At 37.7% G+C, this 14,985-nt stretch overlaps 1 protein-coding gene across 1 annotated transcript in view; it reads right to left on the bottom strand.

Annotated features, from left to right (window-relative positions):
- The window catches only part of LOC136875368 (dynein beta chain, ciliary), a 782,313-nt gene that overhangs the window by 329,728 nt on the left and 437,600 nt on the right, over positions 1 to 14,985 (bottom strand). The window contains exon 27 of the mRNA XM_067148948.2: positions 10,460 to 10,608. Coding sequence (XP_067005049.2) covers positions 10,460 to 10,608 — 149 coding nt within the window. The remainder of the gene's footprint in view (positions 1 to 10,459; positions 10,609 to 14,985) is intronic.

Genomic DNA, 14,985 nt, shown 5'->3' with positions numbered 1-14,985 from the left:
ATTAAAATACTCTATTTGTATTTTAAGAGAGGAAAGAACATTTTCAATTTTTTTAGAGTAATTTTACTCTAAGTGGTCCCCTGTCCAGACATTGACCCCATGCACTTGTTTACCTCTGCAGTCCACAATAAATCCCTGTAACAAATGATAGCAGAGCGTGGTTGAATGGGTTTGGACAAAGCCCTTTTTGACAATTTTTCACTAAATTTGGTATCCGAAAAATAGAAATGTTTCTGTTTTCTAAATTTTAAAAAATCTTGTCAAAGTTTACTATTCATCATTTAATGCTACATTATAATGATTTTATGAACCATATATGGCAGTATAACTGTACAATGTCCTGTGCATCCTTCTCTGCTAAACATAGCCACATTCCAGGATTAGGTCCTTTATCCCCCTGTGGGTGGAGGTGGTAGAATAACACCCACACTAACCCCTGCCTGTCGTAAGAGGCAACTAAAAGGGGCCCCAGGGGCTCTCAAGTTGGGAGCATGGGTTGGCGACCATGGGGCCCTTAGTTGAGTCCTGGCATTGCTTCCACTGACTTGTGCCGGGCTCCTCACTTTCATCTATCCTATCCGACCTTTCTTGGTCAACTCTTGTTCTTTTCCGACCCCAACGCTATTAGGTTTGCGAGGGCTAGGGAGTCTTTCATTTTCATGCCCTTCGTGGCCCTTGCCTTTCTTTGGCCGATATCTTCATTTTTTGGAGTGTCGGATCCCTTTCATTTTTTCATCCTGATTAGTGTTATATAGAGGATGGTTGCCCAGTTGTACTTCCTCTTAAAACAATAATCACCACCACCACCACCTCCTCAGAAAGGCTCTTGCTCCTTGGTATTTGTGTAAGGAGGAGCTCATTTATAGGCTAGCAATTAGAAAGGTTCAGTCTGGTGGCACGGTTGCAACAGACACATCACAATCAAAGGATTCTTTAGAGTAACCTATTTCTATTCCTGTTTATGAAGAGAAGGAAATTGGTGAGTTGTTGTCCACGATCACCACCAATACTGCTGACTCTCCTTCTGTTGGTACTTTTTTTGAAGGAGGTGAACTGTCCATTAACTAACTTAAATGTGTTCAGGCCATGCTATTTCATTTTTATAACAGTGTGGAGAATCTGTTGTCTCTTAAGCTGAGTGACGAAAATTCTAGTATGGCTACCTCATTATGTCAACATATCTCAGATCTGTCTAATAAGGTTAATCAATTATTGTCTGGGTTTGTTAGTGTGGGAAGAGTGATTATGTGGCTCCATTAACTTTGAGTGTGGACAAGGACTACAATATGTCTTCAGATAGTGGGGAATCTATTGAACAACAGTGTGTGTCTGCCCCATCTGGACAGATAGCCAATACCATGGGTAACCAACAACAACTTCCGCCGTTTTCCATTAACAATGCCGCTTTTGAACCACCTAACCATCCAGTGGCTGCAACAGTATTATCCCCAGGCTTTAGTAGTACGCCACATTCTCTAGCTATGTTGGAAAGGGATTTCCAGATTTTCAGGCAACTCGACAAATGACATAATTTCATTCTTAAGATTCTTAGTAGAATTTCAAGATCATGCTTTGGTTTTTGCTCTTTCACGGTCTCAAATTTTGCAAATCGTATACCTTTATACCGATGGTGTACTGTCTGACAAAACTGTTAAAGCAGTATCTGAAAGGAGCTCCACTGAGACATTCCACACACACCTACTCGTGAACTTTATTCCTTCTAGAGCTTTGTTTTCTTTAGTGCAGAAATACTACTTCAGAGTTCAGAGGCTAGATGAAAATCTAGCTGATTTTGTTCAGGACATTAAATTCTACTCCAGAGTTTTTGCTTGCACTATTCTGAAGGTCAGATAGTGCAGGCCATAATAGAAGGCATTTCACCATCTTATCACTATTATTTGTGCTTTGCTTCCCGTCCTCAAGCATTTAGGGAACTTGAGGCTACATCGGTTTCTGTGGAGGGAGTGGAATATGTGGCAGGAGTTGGGACAGCTGTGGGGAAAAGATGAAGAAATTTATTTGTTGTTTCAAAACTTGTCTTGCTTATGATGTTGTATAAAATATCTTCTTCGAGGAAATGGACATCGGACTTATCGATTGGAAAATTTTGATTATGATGATGTATAAGATATTGTTATTTTTGACCTATGAAGAAAAGAAATTATGAACCTTAATGAAGAATAACTATATTGACATATTTTTGGTAGAAAATTATTATCAATATGTGAAAGTTTTATTGTATTTCAGGGGTTTTCATTAAAATGTAATATTGTATGTAGGCTTTTTATTTTTCGCTGTAATGTAGGACCTTCTGCGCAGTCTTCAGACTCAATTTATATACCCTACTGGGAAAATAATTTAATGTAAGGGAGCACGAGTGGTTACCCTCGGAATCCTACTCTTCTATTTTTGAGCTGGGTAACTAAAGTTTTTCAACCTGTAAGTTTGGAAATTAGTCTCAGCCTTTAATATTCCCCTTTTAGTATGGGATTAGCTTCTCTTTCATTGGGTCCTAAGCCCACCTACGTTCCTGTCTTTTTCAGAATATTATTTTGAGGAATGCTGGTGTTTCACCTCCTTGCTTTTTGTTAATGGCCTGTATTTGTTATAGCCTTTTTTTCTCCTTCTTAGGGGAATAATCTGGTAAAAACTGAAACTTTTCCCTAATTTATCAATCGGTATCAATTTTTTAACACATAGTTTGTGAGTATTATTATAGTATTATAGCAGAAACAAACTTACAACTCAATTGATCCAACAATTTTCAAGAATTTTTTTTGTTTTTTAAACGGGTTTTTTGAAAATCACCTTTTTTAATAGTAAATTTACTTTAATGTGTTTGAAAAATTGAAGACTGTATCTCGTAATATAGTCAAATAGTTTTGCATAAGGTTTTCTGTAGGTTTTTTTTACTGATGACCTTTAACATTTTCAAAATTTTGAATCTTTTTATGGAAATAATTACAACATATATTTATCAATATTTTGTTTTGAAATTATTTCTTTCAAAATGATATGCAAGACTGTTAGCAATGTTAGTATGAGTTATCTCTAAAAATTTCATAGAAATTGGAGAATATTTACTACAAAAAAGTTATATTTAAATGTTCAATTTCACAAAGTAAAGATAAACGCCGTCAAAGTTACAGAACATAATCATCTGCCGATCCTTTCTCTAAAATCCACCTGGGCTGCATGTTGTTCCTTCTTTTCTCTTTCTATCTTCCTCAATGTGTATGGCCGTCAATCTAGATGCATATCGTCTTCTTTTTTTTTTCAAATTCTAAGCACCGTTTTGCCTTTTGCTTCCTTCGTCGCTCGTCTCTAACTTTGCTTATTCGCTTCTTATTTGCTGATAGTGGAGTGGTCTCTGTTCTTGTTGCTTCTGTCAGATAGCACCTTTGATTGAACTGCGAAACAGCATCTGTCACAGCTAATTCAATTTTTTTCTTGGATACAAATTACATCCTTTGGGCACTTTGACCTGAATATACTATGGAGACATCCATTTGCATTTTGAGTCTTTCCAGCAGTGCATCTGAAGAGAATTGTATCTGATGCCATTCTCTGATAAACTGATATCATCCTAACAACAACAGATGGTCTCAGAGCAGTATGGATGGCAGTTTTGTGTGATTCTGGTTGCTCTCCTTTGACAAGGGCACGATTAAAGAAACAATAAGATTTCTCACCTTTTGGACACTTCATGTGTTGTGGTTTCTCATCAGTGCTTATACAGTGGTACAGTGTTGCATAGACTGCACTCTTCATTGCCATAGTATCTGGAGCATTGTCAACAATGACTCTTCTATAATAATGAGTCAGCTTTACAATTGTTTCTTCCTTCAAACTTCCATGTGCTTTCCCACCGAGAGTCACGTTTCGAGCCTGACTTTCCTTCAGCACATTTCTTAATCCTATCCCAAGTCATTTTGCAATATGATTCAAACAGTCTTCCTTCACAATTTCTGTGTTGCCACAAACATTCAGTTTCTGCAGGTGATTGTGTGTTTTGCAGTCTCCATCAGACAATAGAGTAGTGTAGTCAGTGGCGGCTCGTTTGGGAGGCGCTAAGGCGCACGCCCCCCACGGGGTTCCATTAAATTCGGGAATTTTAATCTTAAATGTTAACAAGGGAAATATTTTACTATAAGATTATTATCAAGGGCGCGATTTGTACTGTGCTGCGGCGCGATGCGCTGCTGGCCCTACGCAGGAGGGCGCTCTCTCACAGCGGACCAAATACTCCCGAGTCTCGCTTGACTGGCCTTGAGGGAGCCAATCAGAGGCGCAGTAGAGATGTGCTGTTCTACGGAGATTCCGGCGCGTTTCTGCCGCGGCCCATCGTTGCAGCCAACCTACCTGAAACATTGGTGATCTGATTTCTATTTCACAGGGGTCAGTTTATGCCATTTCTCTCCTAAAACTAGGAACTATTTTACTGCTGAGTTAAATGTGCCGGTATACATTTAAAATAGTCTTGTAATTTTTAGGATTATTAACTAACGAAACGAGTAACGACTGTAACTACTGGCTCCTCGCACTTGACTCATGTTGGCCATACTCACTGGAGAGCGCGATGTTTAACTTTGTGTTGGTGAATGACCGTGATGTGACTGTGACAAGGTGAAATTAGGAGAAAGGTTGTGATTTATATGTAGGCGTAGTGTTATGTATGCACTTCGTACAGTATGATTACCGTCGAACATATTAAAGAACTAACGTTTTCTTCTCTTTCTACCAAGAAGAAAGTCGAACTGAAGGAGTGTTTTAGGCCGACACCAGACTTCTTGTTGAAAAAACCGGAGACAAAGAAAAATGAAAATAGGGCTTTCCAAAGACAAATTAGTTCTCCTGACGTATATAACAAGAACTCGCGGATATGTGGAAGTGATATCTCAGAAACCTTTTACTGCTTTCCTTGCCCGCCATTCTCCCGTTCTAGGAAAGGAGATAAATGGATCACCACAGGGGTGATATCAATAGTACCATGGACTTTGAAATGCTTGGTGAAGTCAATGTCGTGTCTTGTGTAAGTGATCACTACAATGAAACTATTCATAAACATAACTCGATGGTGGACAAGAACAGGCAAATATTATTATTATTATTATTATTATTATTATTATTATTATTATTATTATTATTATTATTATTATTATTATTATTATGTATGTTCAGTCTTCAGCCCTAAGGCTGGTTGGATCCTCAACAGCTCTGCCATCAGCTGTCATAGATGGCCTAGGCATCACTGAAGAGGCGTACTAGGGAAATGAGGAGTGAGGTAGTTTCCCGTTGCTTTCCTCACTGAGCCAGAAGTTGCTGTTACATATCAGTCTGCGAAGCCCACTGAAATGCACGCACCAACCGACCCTATGAGCAACATTTTCACACCATTCATAGCAGGGACTGGCTGCAGAAGGAATGGAATTACTAGCATCGCTCATACCTCAGTCACTTTCATATTGTCAAAGCCAAGGATAAGACAGAGACAGATCAATGAAAGTAACAAAATTGCTCTAGCCCATACCAGAAGACATAGTGCACTGTAAACACTAGGTCCTACCAGTAAAGGCATATAATAATAACAACAACAACAACAACAACAACAACAACAACAACAACAACAACAACAACAACAATAATAATAATAATAATAATAATAATAATCATAATCAAAACAATTGCTTATGAATTGCACCATATAGTGTTCGAATTGTGTATCTTGATAACATGTTTTGAAGAACTTAAGATATTTGTGGAATTATGAAACTAAGGTGCGCCCCCCACTGCTGATATCCACGAGCTGCCACTGAGTGTAGTGGAAACCTAGCTTTTCTGAGCGCTTCCATAACCTCCCTACAGCTTCCAGTTTCATGCCTGGAGATGTTCCACTGTAGTTTTGATCGCAGCATGCCTGGTGACCCTCATACCAAAATGAAAAATCTGGAGTTTCTTCACCCAAGTCCCTCTTCCCGGCAGTGCACGAGTGACAGTACTTGGATAAAACTTCCCAATCAACTACTAAACCAGTCAAAATGTCAATAACATATCCAACTCCGAAGTTACTGGTTAAACCTCTCTTATGCCAACTACCATCGAAGCTGACTGAAATGTCAATGATGGGTGAACCTGCAAGAACACTATTTTCCTTTATATGTGCCTCCGGTACCCTCCTCCTTGATTCTTCCAAACCACGACTGGCAAAAACTTTTCCTTCCCTTATAATATGGTGCAAAATATTATAGTACGGTAAGTAAATTTGCTCATGATATTCATGTGCATGCCTAAATAGAATATTTCCAGTGGCATATCCCCTACCAAACCTGTTGAAAGATTCCACAATTTTCTTGTTTATGTCAAACATGCTTTTGTTATTTTGAGATGTCTGTTTTTGAGAGTATGTGTAGATTTGATTCAAAACATAACCACAGTTTTCACATTTCACAACCACTTTTCTAGAAAAACCAAACATATTTCTAATTTGTGCAGTTACACTCTCATTGAAAAATTTACGACACAGTGCACTTTTATACAGGGATCTCAGAAAGTCATATCAACAAACATATACTGGCCTTCATCTTCATGTTCAGGTTAATTTGATCCCTTAGAAATATTTGCTTCCATCTCATATGTGCATGTTTCTTCTGCGTGGTTTGTAGACCACCTCCTAGTAAGCATTTCTTTTGCTCTCCATTTTAGTGCAGATTTACCTCTGACTTTAGGCATGATTGAACACTGAGTAAAAGAAATAACACCACCAAAATACACTTCAATATATATTTCTTTTACAGTCCCAGTTAACAAAATTTTGACTGTGAGATAAAGTTCAAAACATTTAGGTAAACAGTGAGGCATATTGCAGCTTTCACAATACCATCGAGTCTCTTTCCTAGATCAATTTCCAGTCTCTTTTAGTGATCTTTCTGAGCACACTTTGTACACTCTTGTAGGTCTTGTCTTATGTTCTGTTGTTGGTATTTTTGTTGGAAAACGGCGAGTTGCAAGACGGTTGATAGAAGATTGTGGCGATGGCAGATCTTTCTAAAATTTCTCTCCTCCTTTCTCCACAAATGCAGATGAAAGAGCCTTCATGTACTCATTCAGATGACAAATCTTATTGTTATCTCCCAATGTCTTGTACAGAATGAATTGACCACTGCCACAGATGGTGAAGAGATGAAAAAATACTTTCTTCTACTATTTCAAATTTTTTCTACCAAAAGGCTAGTAAGCTAGTATCTGGTTGTTGTGGTCCACAACAGGTTTGTTTTCACTGTAATCTAAGATGTCTGGCTTCACCTTTTCTGTTGCACCAAATCTAGATTTTACCTTGACTGTCAAGGCTGAAACACTATGAGCTGTCAATAACATGTACACATCATGCGTATCCCTCCACTTCAAACAACTTCGGATATGTTGTTCGGACCTCATCAATGTTTTAAATTAAGATTGTAAATTGTGTCATACCAGAGTGTTTATATTACTGGTATTATTGGTTATATGTGTGCTTATGTTTTCCGATTGGAGCATGGTTGAAAATGACCCAGTATATATGGGGTCAAAACTAGTCCCAGTTTTATAAGACAATGTACTATACATTTTAATGGTACTGAATAGGCGGACCCTTCCTACCCTTTGATAATGGTACAAACTCTCAGTTGAATCTAATTTATTACCATGATATAAAGAAACTGAGATGGGACACCAACTTGTCCTAAATCCTTCCCTATTCAGAAAGTTTCTGTCATTCCTACATTCCTAAAGGCATTTTGACATGGCTGTTGGTGTCTTTATAAATATCCTTAATAATTTTCACCATTCAAATTCAAATTCTTCAACTGCTTCTTTAATATCCACAAATTTTATCCATTAGTTTATATAAAATTTCTCTAGTAAGTGATAAAGTCATAAGTGATCTGTCACTCCCAAACCCATACTGTTGTTTCAAATGCATTATCTTACTTTCTATAATTCTTAAGTGATGGGTGGTGGTAAATAATCCGACACCCTAATGGGACCAATAGTTTTGGGCAGATGAGTTACCTTAGGAAATGTGACTGTCCCCTCAGTGCAGAAAACAGCACTGGAACCCATCAAGCAGTGTCTGTTCCTATGTTACGGGTGGCTGTAAAAAAGTGTCTGTTCTTCATGTTGGAAGGGATCTGATCAACTGCAGGCAGTAGCTCGACAAGTTACTTTATGTCACACCGACACTGATAGGTTTTATGGCGATGATGGGACAGGAAAGGGCTAGGAGTGGGAAGGAAGTGGTCATGGCCTTAATTAAGATACAGCCCCAGCATTTGCCTGGTGTAAAAATATGACACCACAGGAAACCATCTTCAGGGCTGCCAACAGTGGGGCTCAAACTCACTATCTCCCGAATGCAAGCTTACAGCTGTGCGCCCCTAACCGCACGGCCAATTCTCTCGGTGGCATTAGCTCTAAAGTACCTTAGGGTGTGGCAAGCACATTAAACTAATAGCCTATATGATGAAATTTGGAGAAACAAGGATACAATGCTATTTGCTGATGATAGTGTGATGGGAGTAAAAATGGCTGAGAAGTTCAAGAAAAGTTGCTGTAGTAAAGAGAATGTACAAATTATAATTAGTGTAGGAAAAACATGATAATGATGATGAGAAAAGAAAGGAGAGAAGAAAAGTCTCAAAACAGTGGAAAAATTAAAATGTTTTAGAAGTGAAATAATGGAGACTAGAACACAGATATAGAAATCAGCTGATGATACATTTTGGGAGTGTTTCCTATCACAGAGTTTGAAATTCACTTAGGAGCAAGTAAGATCAAAGCCATCTCTGTACAGGCCATGAATGTCCTTAGAAGAGGGGAAGGTAAAGGCTTCCACTATCTGTAACCTTGGCACTAAAGAAAAGTATATATGGATCACAACTTGGAGAGAAACTTTGAGAAAAAAATAAAAATCTTTGGATCTGAATCCTTTGGCATGAGGCCCTTCCAGTTTCCTTGATATTCTTCCTACTAATGAATTCCATGCATCCTTCTTATTGTCTACTAACCTCACATTTTACAATATTATAGCTCGACGAATCTTATATTTTTCCTAACCGTCCACTTTCCAGCTGTTTTCCATTTCATTTTATAGGGTCATCCTCAGTGCTCTCAATCAACATGACTTTAAATACACTAAAGATCCACTTTGGCCAAGTAAGTTAGCTGTCATCCTAATTAACTTGGATGTAACCTCCCTATGTAAGTGGGCTTTGATGAACTGTTGCTACGATCCAACTAGTGCCCAAGGGGTGTGCGCGCAGCACCGACGTGTACTTGATCCAAGTATGTCAATGAGGCTTTGGTGAGATAGAGCAGTTATTTCTATGCCCAGCCACCTCTGCCCCTAGGAATTAACCTGGTGATCACTTTTGATGTAGGCTGAATTACCCTAAGGGCCGTGTCCCTCTCCAGAAGTGGAAGTCTCATTTCTTTGACTTCCTTGGAGGAAACTGAACCTTGAAGTGAACCAAAGCTTTACCACCTCAACTATGAAGCATTTTGGAACAAGCACATACCAATAGAGGCTGAAGAAATTATATACATTAGATCACATCATATGTGTTAGAGATTTGACAAGTAACAAAGGAGAAGTTTTGAATACAGGCAGCACAAATTATTTTTTCGTAAAGTGTAACAAATAGAGAGGAAAAAAGAAAATGCTAATATCTGAAAAGAAAGAAATAAAGATGGAAAATTTGAGTGAACAATATACTGAGATGGCTGGATATATTAAGCAGATAAAGAAAGAATGCCAAAATTTACAACGGAATTAAATTACAAAGGAAAGAAAAATGGAGGCCAAGGAAGATTGACTATAATGAATGTAACTGATTAGGAATGGTGTAAGGAAAGGGAATCTAGACTGGAACACAGTGATGGACGAGCAGTAGTGGAGGGGAATCATATTTGCCTTAACCCACTTACATCTGGATAAGGAGAGATGATGAAAATGATGATAACAATGATAATGTGAACACCTCCAGTAATTTCAATTATTTTCTCCCTAATAAAGAACTTGTATATTAATTATGATATTTATAATAAATCCATATCGAACAATGATGAAAAATAAGTAAAGATGATTGTGGCAGTTGTTTTAAAGAGCCAAAACATAAAATAACTAGCCCCGAAAAAAAAAATAAAAGCTATTACTGGTACTATTGTTTTATCACTGAAATATGAAGCCTTTCCTTGCTGGAAATTTCAGTCAATGATTGCTGAAAACAGTTATTAAGATACAGCTTTCATTTTTAAAACTTTATCTTTCTCTTTATCAAAGCAATATTTTAATTGTTAAAGAAAGAAGCATTGAATTCTAGACCAGTGGCTTAGGGAATACTGTTGGCCCTTTCATTCATGACATGCTGTAGCAAAGCAAACAAGGTAAGCCATGCACTGACTCACAGGCAAGGCAGCTCCTGACCTTAGTGGCTGCCATTAGCTGCTTCCAGTGCCGGTCTCTGATAGCAGGATTCTGAAGCTCAGTCACAGCCCTCAGGGAGGTGAGTAGATTCTTAATGGTAGCTTCGAGGGATGTGTAAGTATCCCACACTCTCATCTCCTTGTCCAGTCCTGCAGGCAAATAACACATTTGAATTTGATCACAGTAATATAAAGTGGCTGACACATAACTTGGCAGTTCAGATGGAATGCACACTAGCATCAATACATGCTGTCATTCACGGTGACCAGTAAGAAACAGAGAGTTCTAGCATACAGCAACTTTGAGAAAACCATTTTGGGTATGTGTGTTAAAAACAAATAGTTAACAACACAGTGCTGAGTTGAAGCAATAGAAAGAAAAAGGAAACAGCCAGTTTTACAAAAGCAAACAAGTGACTTAATTTACAAAGTTTACGCTTACTTCAAGACAGAAGCGTCTGCTGGCATCCCATTATGTAGCATTGTCAAATGTAATGAATGCAGTATACTGTAAGCCTTAGAACTGTGCAAAGCATTCTTTGATAGGAAAAAATGATCAGAACATACCTCTAGTAACCCACTGTTACATTCTCCAGGCAAAAGCAGAATCCAGTGATAGGGATCAATGAATTTGACCTAAGAGTGCTTCATTGTAAAATTCTGGATTTTAGTTGAAGGTGAGTTTCCTACAGTTTCTTTATTTTTTTAATGTTTATATACTGTTAAAGGCTACATTCAGAACTTGTTCCGAATGTTAATTTAAAATACTCCTGTTTATTTAGTAAATTATTTTACGATGACTAATGCCATAAAAGCTGGGATTTATATAGTCAACTTATAACAAGAGCTATTTTCACATAATTATAATTTAGAATATAATCATAAAAGAGTATAATGTACAAAGTAAAGGAGAATTTTTAAAATCAAATACCTGCCAACAGAGAACGTTGCATAAATTCATCCTGCATAAGAAATAGTTCATATAAATTAGGAAGTGACCAAATAACTATTCATTTTATAAATAACATTATATTACTATACATGACACTGAATTGAACAAACCTATATTTCATATATTTAAAAAACAATGTAGTTATAATATTTTTTAACTTTCATCCACCACATCTTAAATAAGCTTTCATCATAATGTTCAGTCTGTTGCAAATTGTATATAATTGTTAAATTATAGCCTTAATATGCTTTTGCAAAATAGGGTTCCCTTCTATTTTCATTGGAAATTCATTCATCATCATCATCTGCAGTTTCCAGCTGTTGGCAGGGTCTGCTTTGGAAATTCAATAATAATTATTATTATTATTATATTCACCATGGTACACTTTGAGAAGAGAGTGGATCAGCCGGCAACTGTTGACTGGGAGAAAAAGGAAATATATGAGCCAACGATAAGCTGCTTCCAGCAAGCATAAAACATAAAAGAATTACGTGTGGTTGGGCAGATGACTTGAAGCTGTGGGATTATCCCAAGATTTGTTGTTGAATTTTTCAAAGCTGGGATGCTGTATTCTAAACTCTGAAGGGGTCAGTCCAGATACTGAGGAATCATCTATACAACCTTAAGAATTAATACATACAGATCTCATGTAATAGTTCCATTTCCATTTATCTGTTACTTACAATCACTTGGAATTTTCCATCTCGCATATCTCTGACAATAGTTTCAATAATTAGACTATAATAAGTATTGATATACTTAATCCTAGTTAGCAACTGTATGCGTATTTAATTGCACAACTCAGACACTTCATTCTTGAGAATGTAACAACTGCACAGAAAGTAGCTCTGCCTTACTCTGTATGATCAATTGCCAAGTTATGTGTTGACTACTGTAGTACTGAATGAAAAGAGAGAAAGGGTAATAAAAATATTGATAATGATCATTATAGAAACTACACTCTCTGATCAAAAATGTCCAGACATCTACTCAAAACTTTCTCCAGATGTTCCTTACATATACTGCCCACCACAGAGTGGGTCTGCCCACCAACCACCCTTAGTCTTTATTACACCTTGCCTAGTTGCACTTCCTCTTAAATCAATAAACTCCACCACCACCACCACCACAACCACCAACACCACCACCACCACCACCACCACCACCACCAGGGAGACAATCTAATGCATGTCAAAACATCTCTGGAGGAATGGTATACCATTCTTCAATCTAGATACTGAGGAATTATCTGTGCAACCTCAAGAATTAATATATACAGATCTCGTGTAACAGTTCCATTTCTGTTTATCTGTTATGTACAATCATTTGAATTTTCCCATCTTGCATATCTCTGACAGTAGTTCCAATGTGATGTGGATCACTGGGATCTGGAGTGAAGTCACCATTTTAGTTCATCCTAGAGATATTCAACAGAAATGAGTTTGGGGCTCTGGGCTCACAGTCCATTTTTGGAACCTTAGCATCCACAAACCACTAATGAAAAGACCCTGCTTTACAGGAGTGACCATTAACATCTGAAACACACATTGATCATCTTGAACTGGCCTTCTACCACAGACAACCCACAGCTGGTCAAAATATCCTTATATCCTTAAACCTTGAATGTGGTTTATTGTATTCTGAGAGGAACAACTCCTTTCCATGAGAGACACCTTCACACTATCATACCACCTACACCTTAAGCAAATTTCACTATGGACACTGTGAGAGTTGCATGTATGCTTCGCTTTGCATTTACTACACCCAGACCCTCCCATCCAACTGCCATAGTATGGTACGGCGTGCATGATTCATCACTATGGAGTAATCATGGTGCACTGTACACCAATAAACACGGAACTTAGTATTCCCCAAAGAAACATGTGGTTTATGGGTGTGTGCCTGAGTCTTGAACCTTAGTCCTTGTATATCCCAGTGCACAGTCATGGGGCTAGTTGCACAATTGGTGGCACTGCAGGATTCACGGGTTATAGTATCACATATCATGTGATTTTCCCATACTACCTTCTTCAGTGCTTAACTTTCCCTGTCGGTCAAAATGTGGCCTAATTGGCTGTGGTTATGTCTTTCCATTCCCACATTAAAATTACATTCCCAACATTTGATCTCGGCAATTTGAGAAAGGCAGAAATTACCCTAACTGATTGCTTACTGATGTGGCAACCAATTACCTTTCGACATTCAAGTCACTAAGCTCCCTCACTTCAACTATTTTGTAGATAGCTTGTATTACTAAAAAAACAAGCTCTGTTGTCTTTTATAACAGCAGAAGTGGTCACAGGAATATCTAGGCTCAAGCTTACATGTACAGAGGGGAGTCTGTATACTTTTGATCTGACAGTGTACCTTTATTTGGCTGTGTGGAAGATTACAATAAATAGAAGCTCAAAACCAAAAGTTAGTTTAGAAATTTAGTTACAGGTAATGAGGTTCAATGAAGTCAAGTGCAAGGAAAATGTACCACAAAGAAACAAGTATAGTAAGCAAATAGTCCCATACGCCTAACAGCATATGCCACTTCACCAAAGACAGATTTAACATGATGCTGAGATATAGTCAGAAACTGTTACTGTGCATTTCAACAAATGTAAATGTTTCACAAAACAGAGATTACTATTACATTATTATGATTAAAAATAAAAAGGAAAGGATTTTTTCTCATTTCGATAGGTTCACACGGGTTACTTATAATGAAAATGTTTACCAACCACATTCAAGCTCAAGTTGTTCATTATTTGTATTAGTGTACACTTTCATGTTCATTGTTTGATATACTACATATTATAACAGTGATTTTTTGTTTCAGAACAAGAGCTCAGCGATTGGGAAGTTGTACACTTCTTGACTGAAGTTACTCAAAGACCAGTTAAGTCTAGGAAAAAAAAAGTGGGTCGAAGATTACAACCAGCTACCTGTTCATCACATAGCAATTCACATTCATTAACTGGATCTGGAAATTTTTAATCCATCTTGTACTAATATCACATCTATGTTATGTACAGTACTGCTTTTCAGTGATTATCAAGTGGATGTTTGGTGTCCCACGTCTGCACCAGGGGAGAGATTTGCACACGGACCTCCGAACTCACAAGATCGCGCCATAGCAAGTATGCTACGGTGACACCAGCTTAAAACCATGATGCATTTCTGTTTGATGCTGATTTCTCAGCATGGCTCTCAAACCAGGCGTAAGTCATGTTCAGATTTAGCAATACTGCCGGTCAGAGTCCATATAAATTTCCTCCACTGAGCGACCTGATTGGCCAAATTCAGCAGCTGATAAAATAACAATGGTGCAAGATATTTAATTATTTTTTCAAATAATTACCACCCTGTATTGAAAGTGCTCAAATGCCTCAGCCTTGTGTCAGTAGATTTACTGGCATGTAAAAGAACTCCTGCGGGACTAAATGCCAGCACCTCAGCATCTCTGAAAATTGCAACTCATCATGGGATGCATTTTCCTGTATTTTAAAGCCTAAAAATAAAATTTCTACATTGCCTCAAATTCTATAAGGAAAAGCTTATGATTTTTATCTGATCAAAAGTGCCCT

This window comes from Anabrus simplex, chromosome 1 (assembly GCF_040414725.1).
Source record: "Anabrus simplex isolate iqAnaSimp1 chromosome 1, ASM4041472v1, whole genome shotgun sequence".
NCBI lineage: Eukaryota > Metazoa > Arthropoda > Insecta > Orthoptera > Tettigoniidae > Anabrus > Anabrus simplex.
This window is presented reverse-complemented; position numbering and strand designations above follow the sequence as displayed.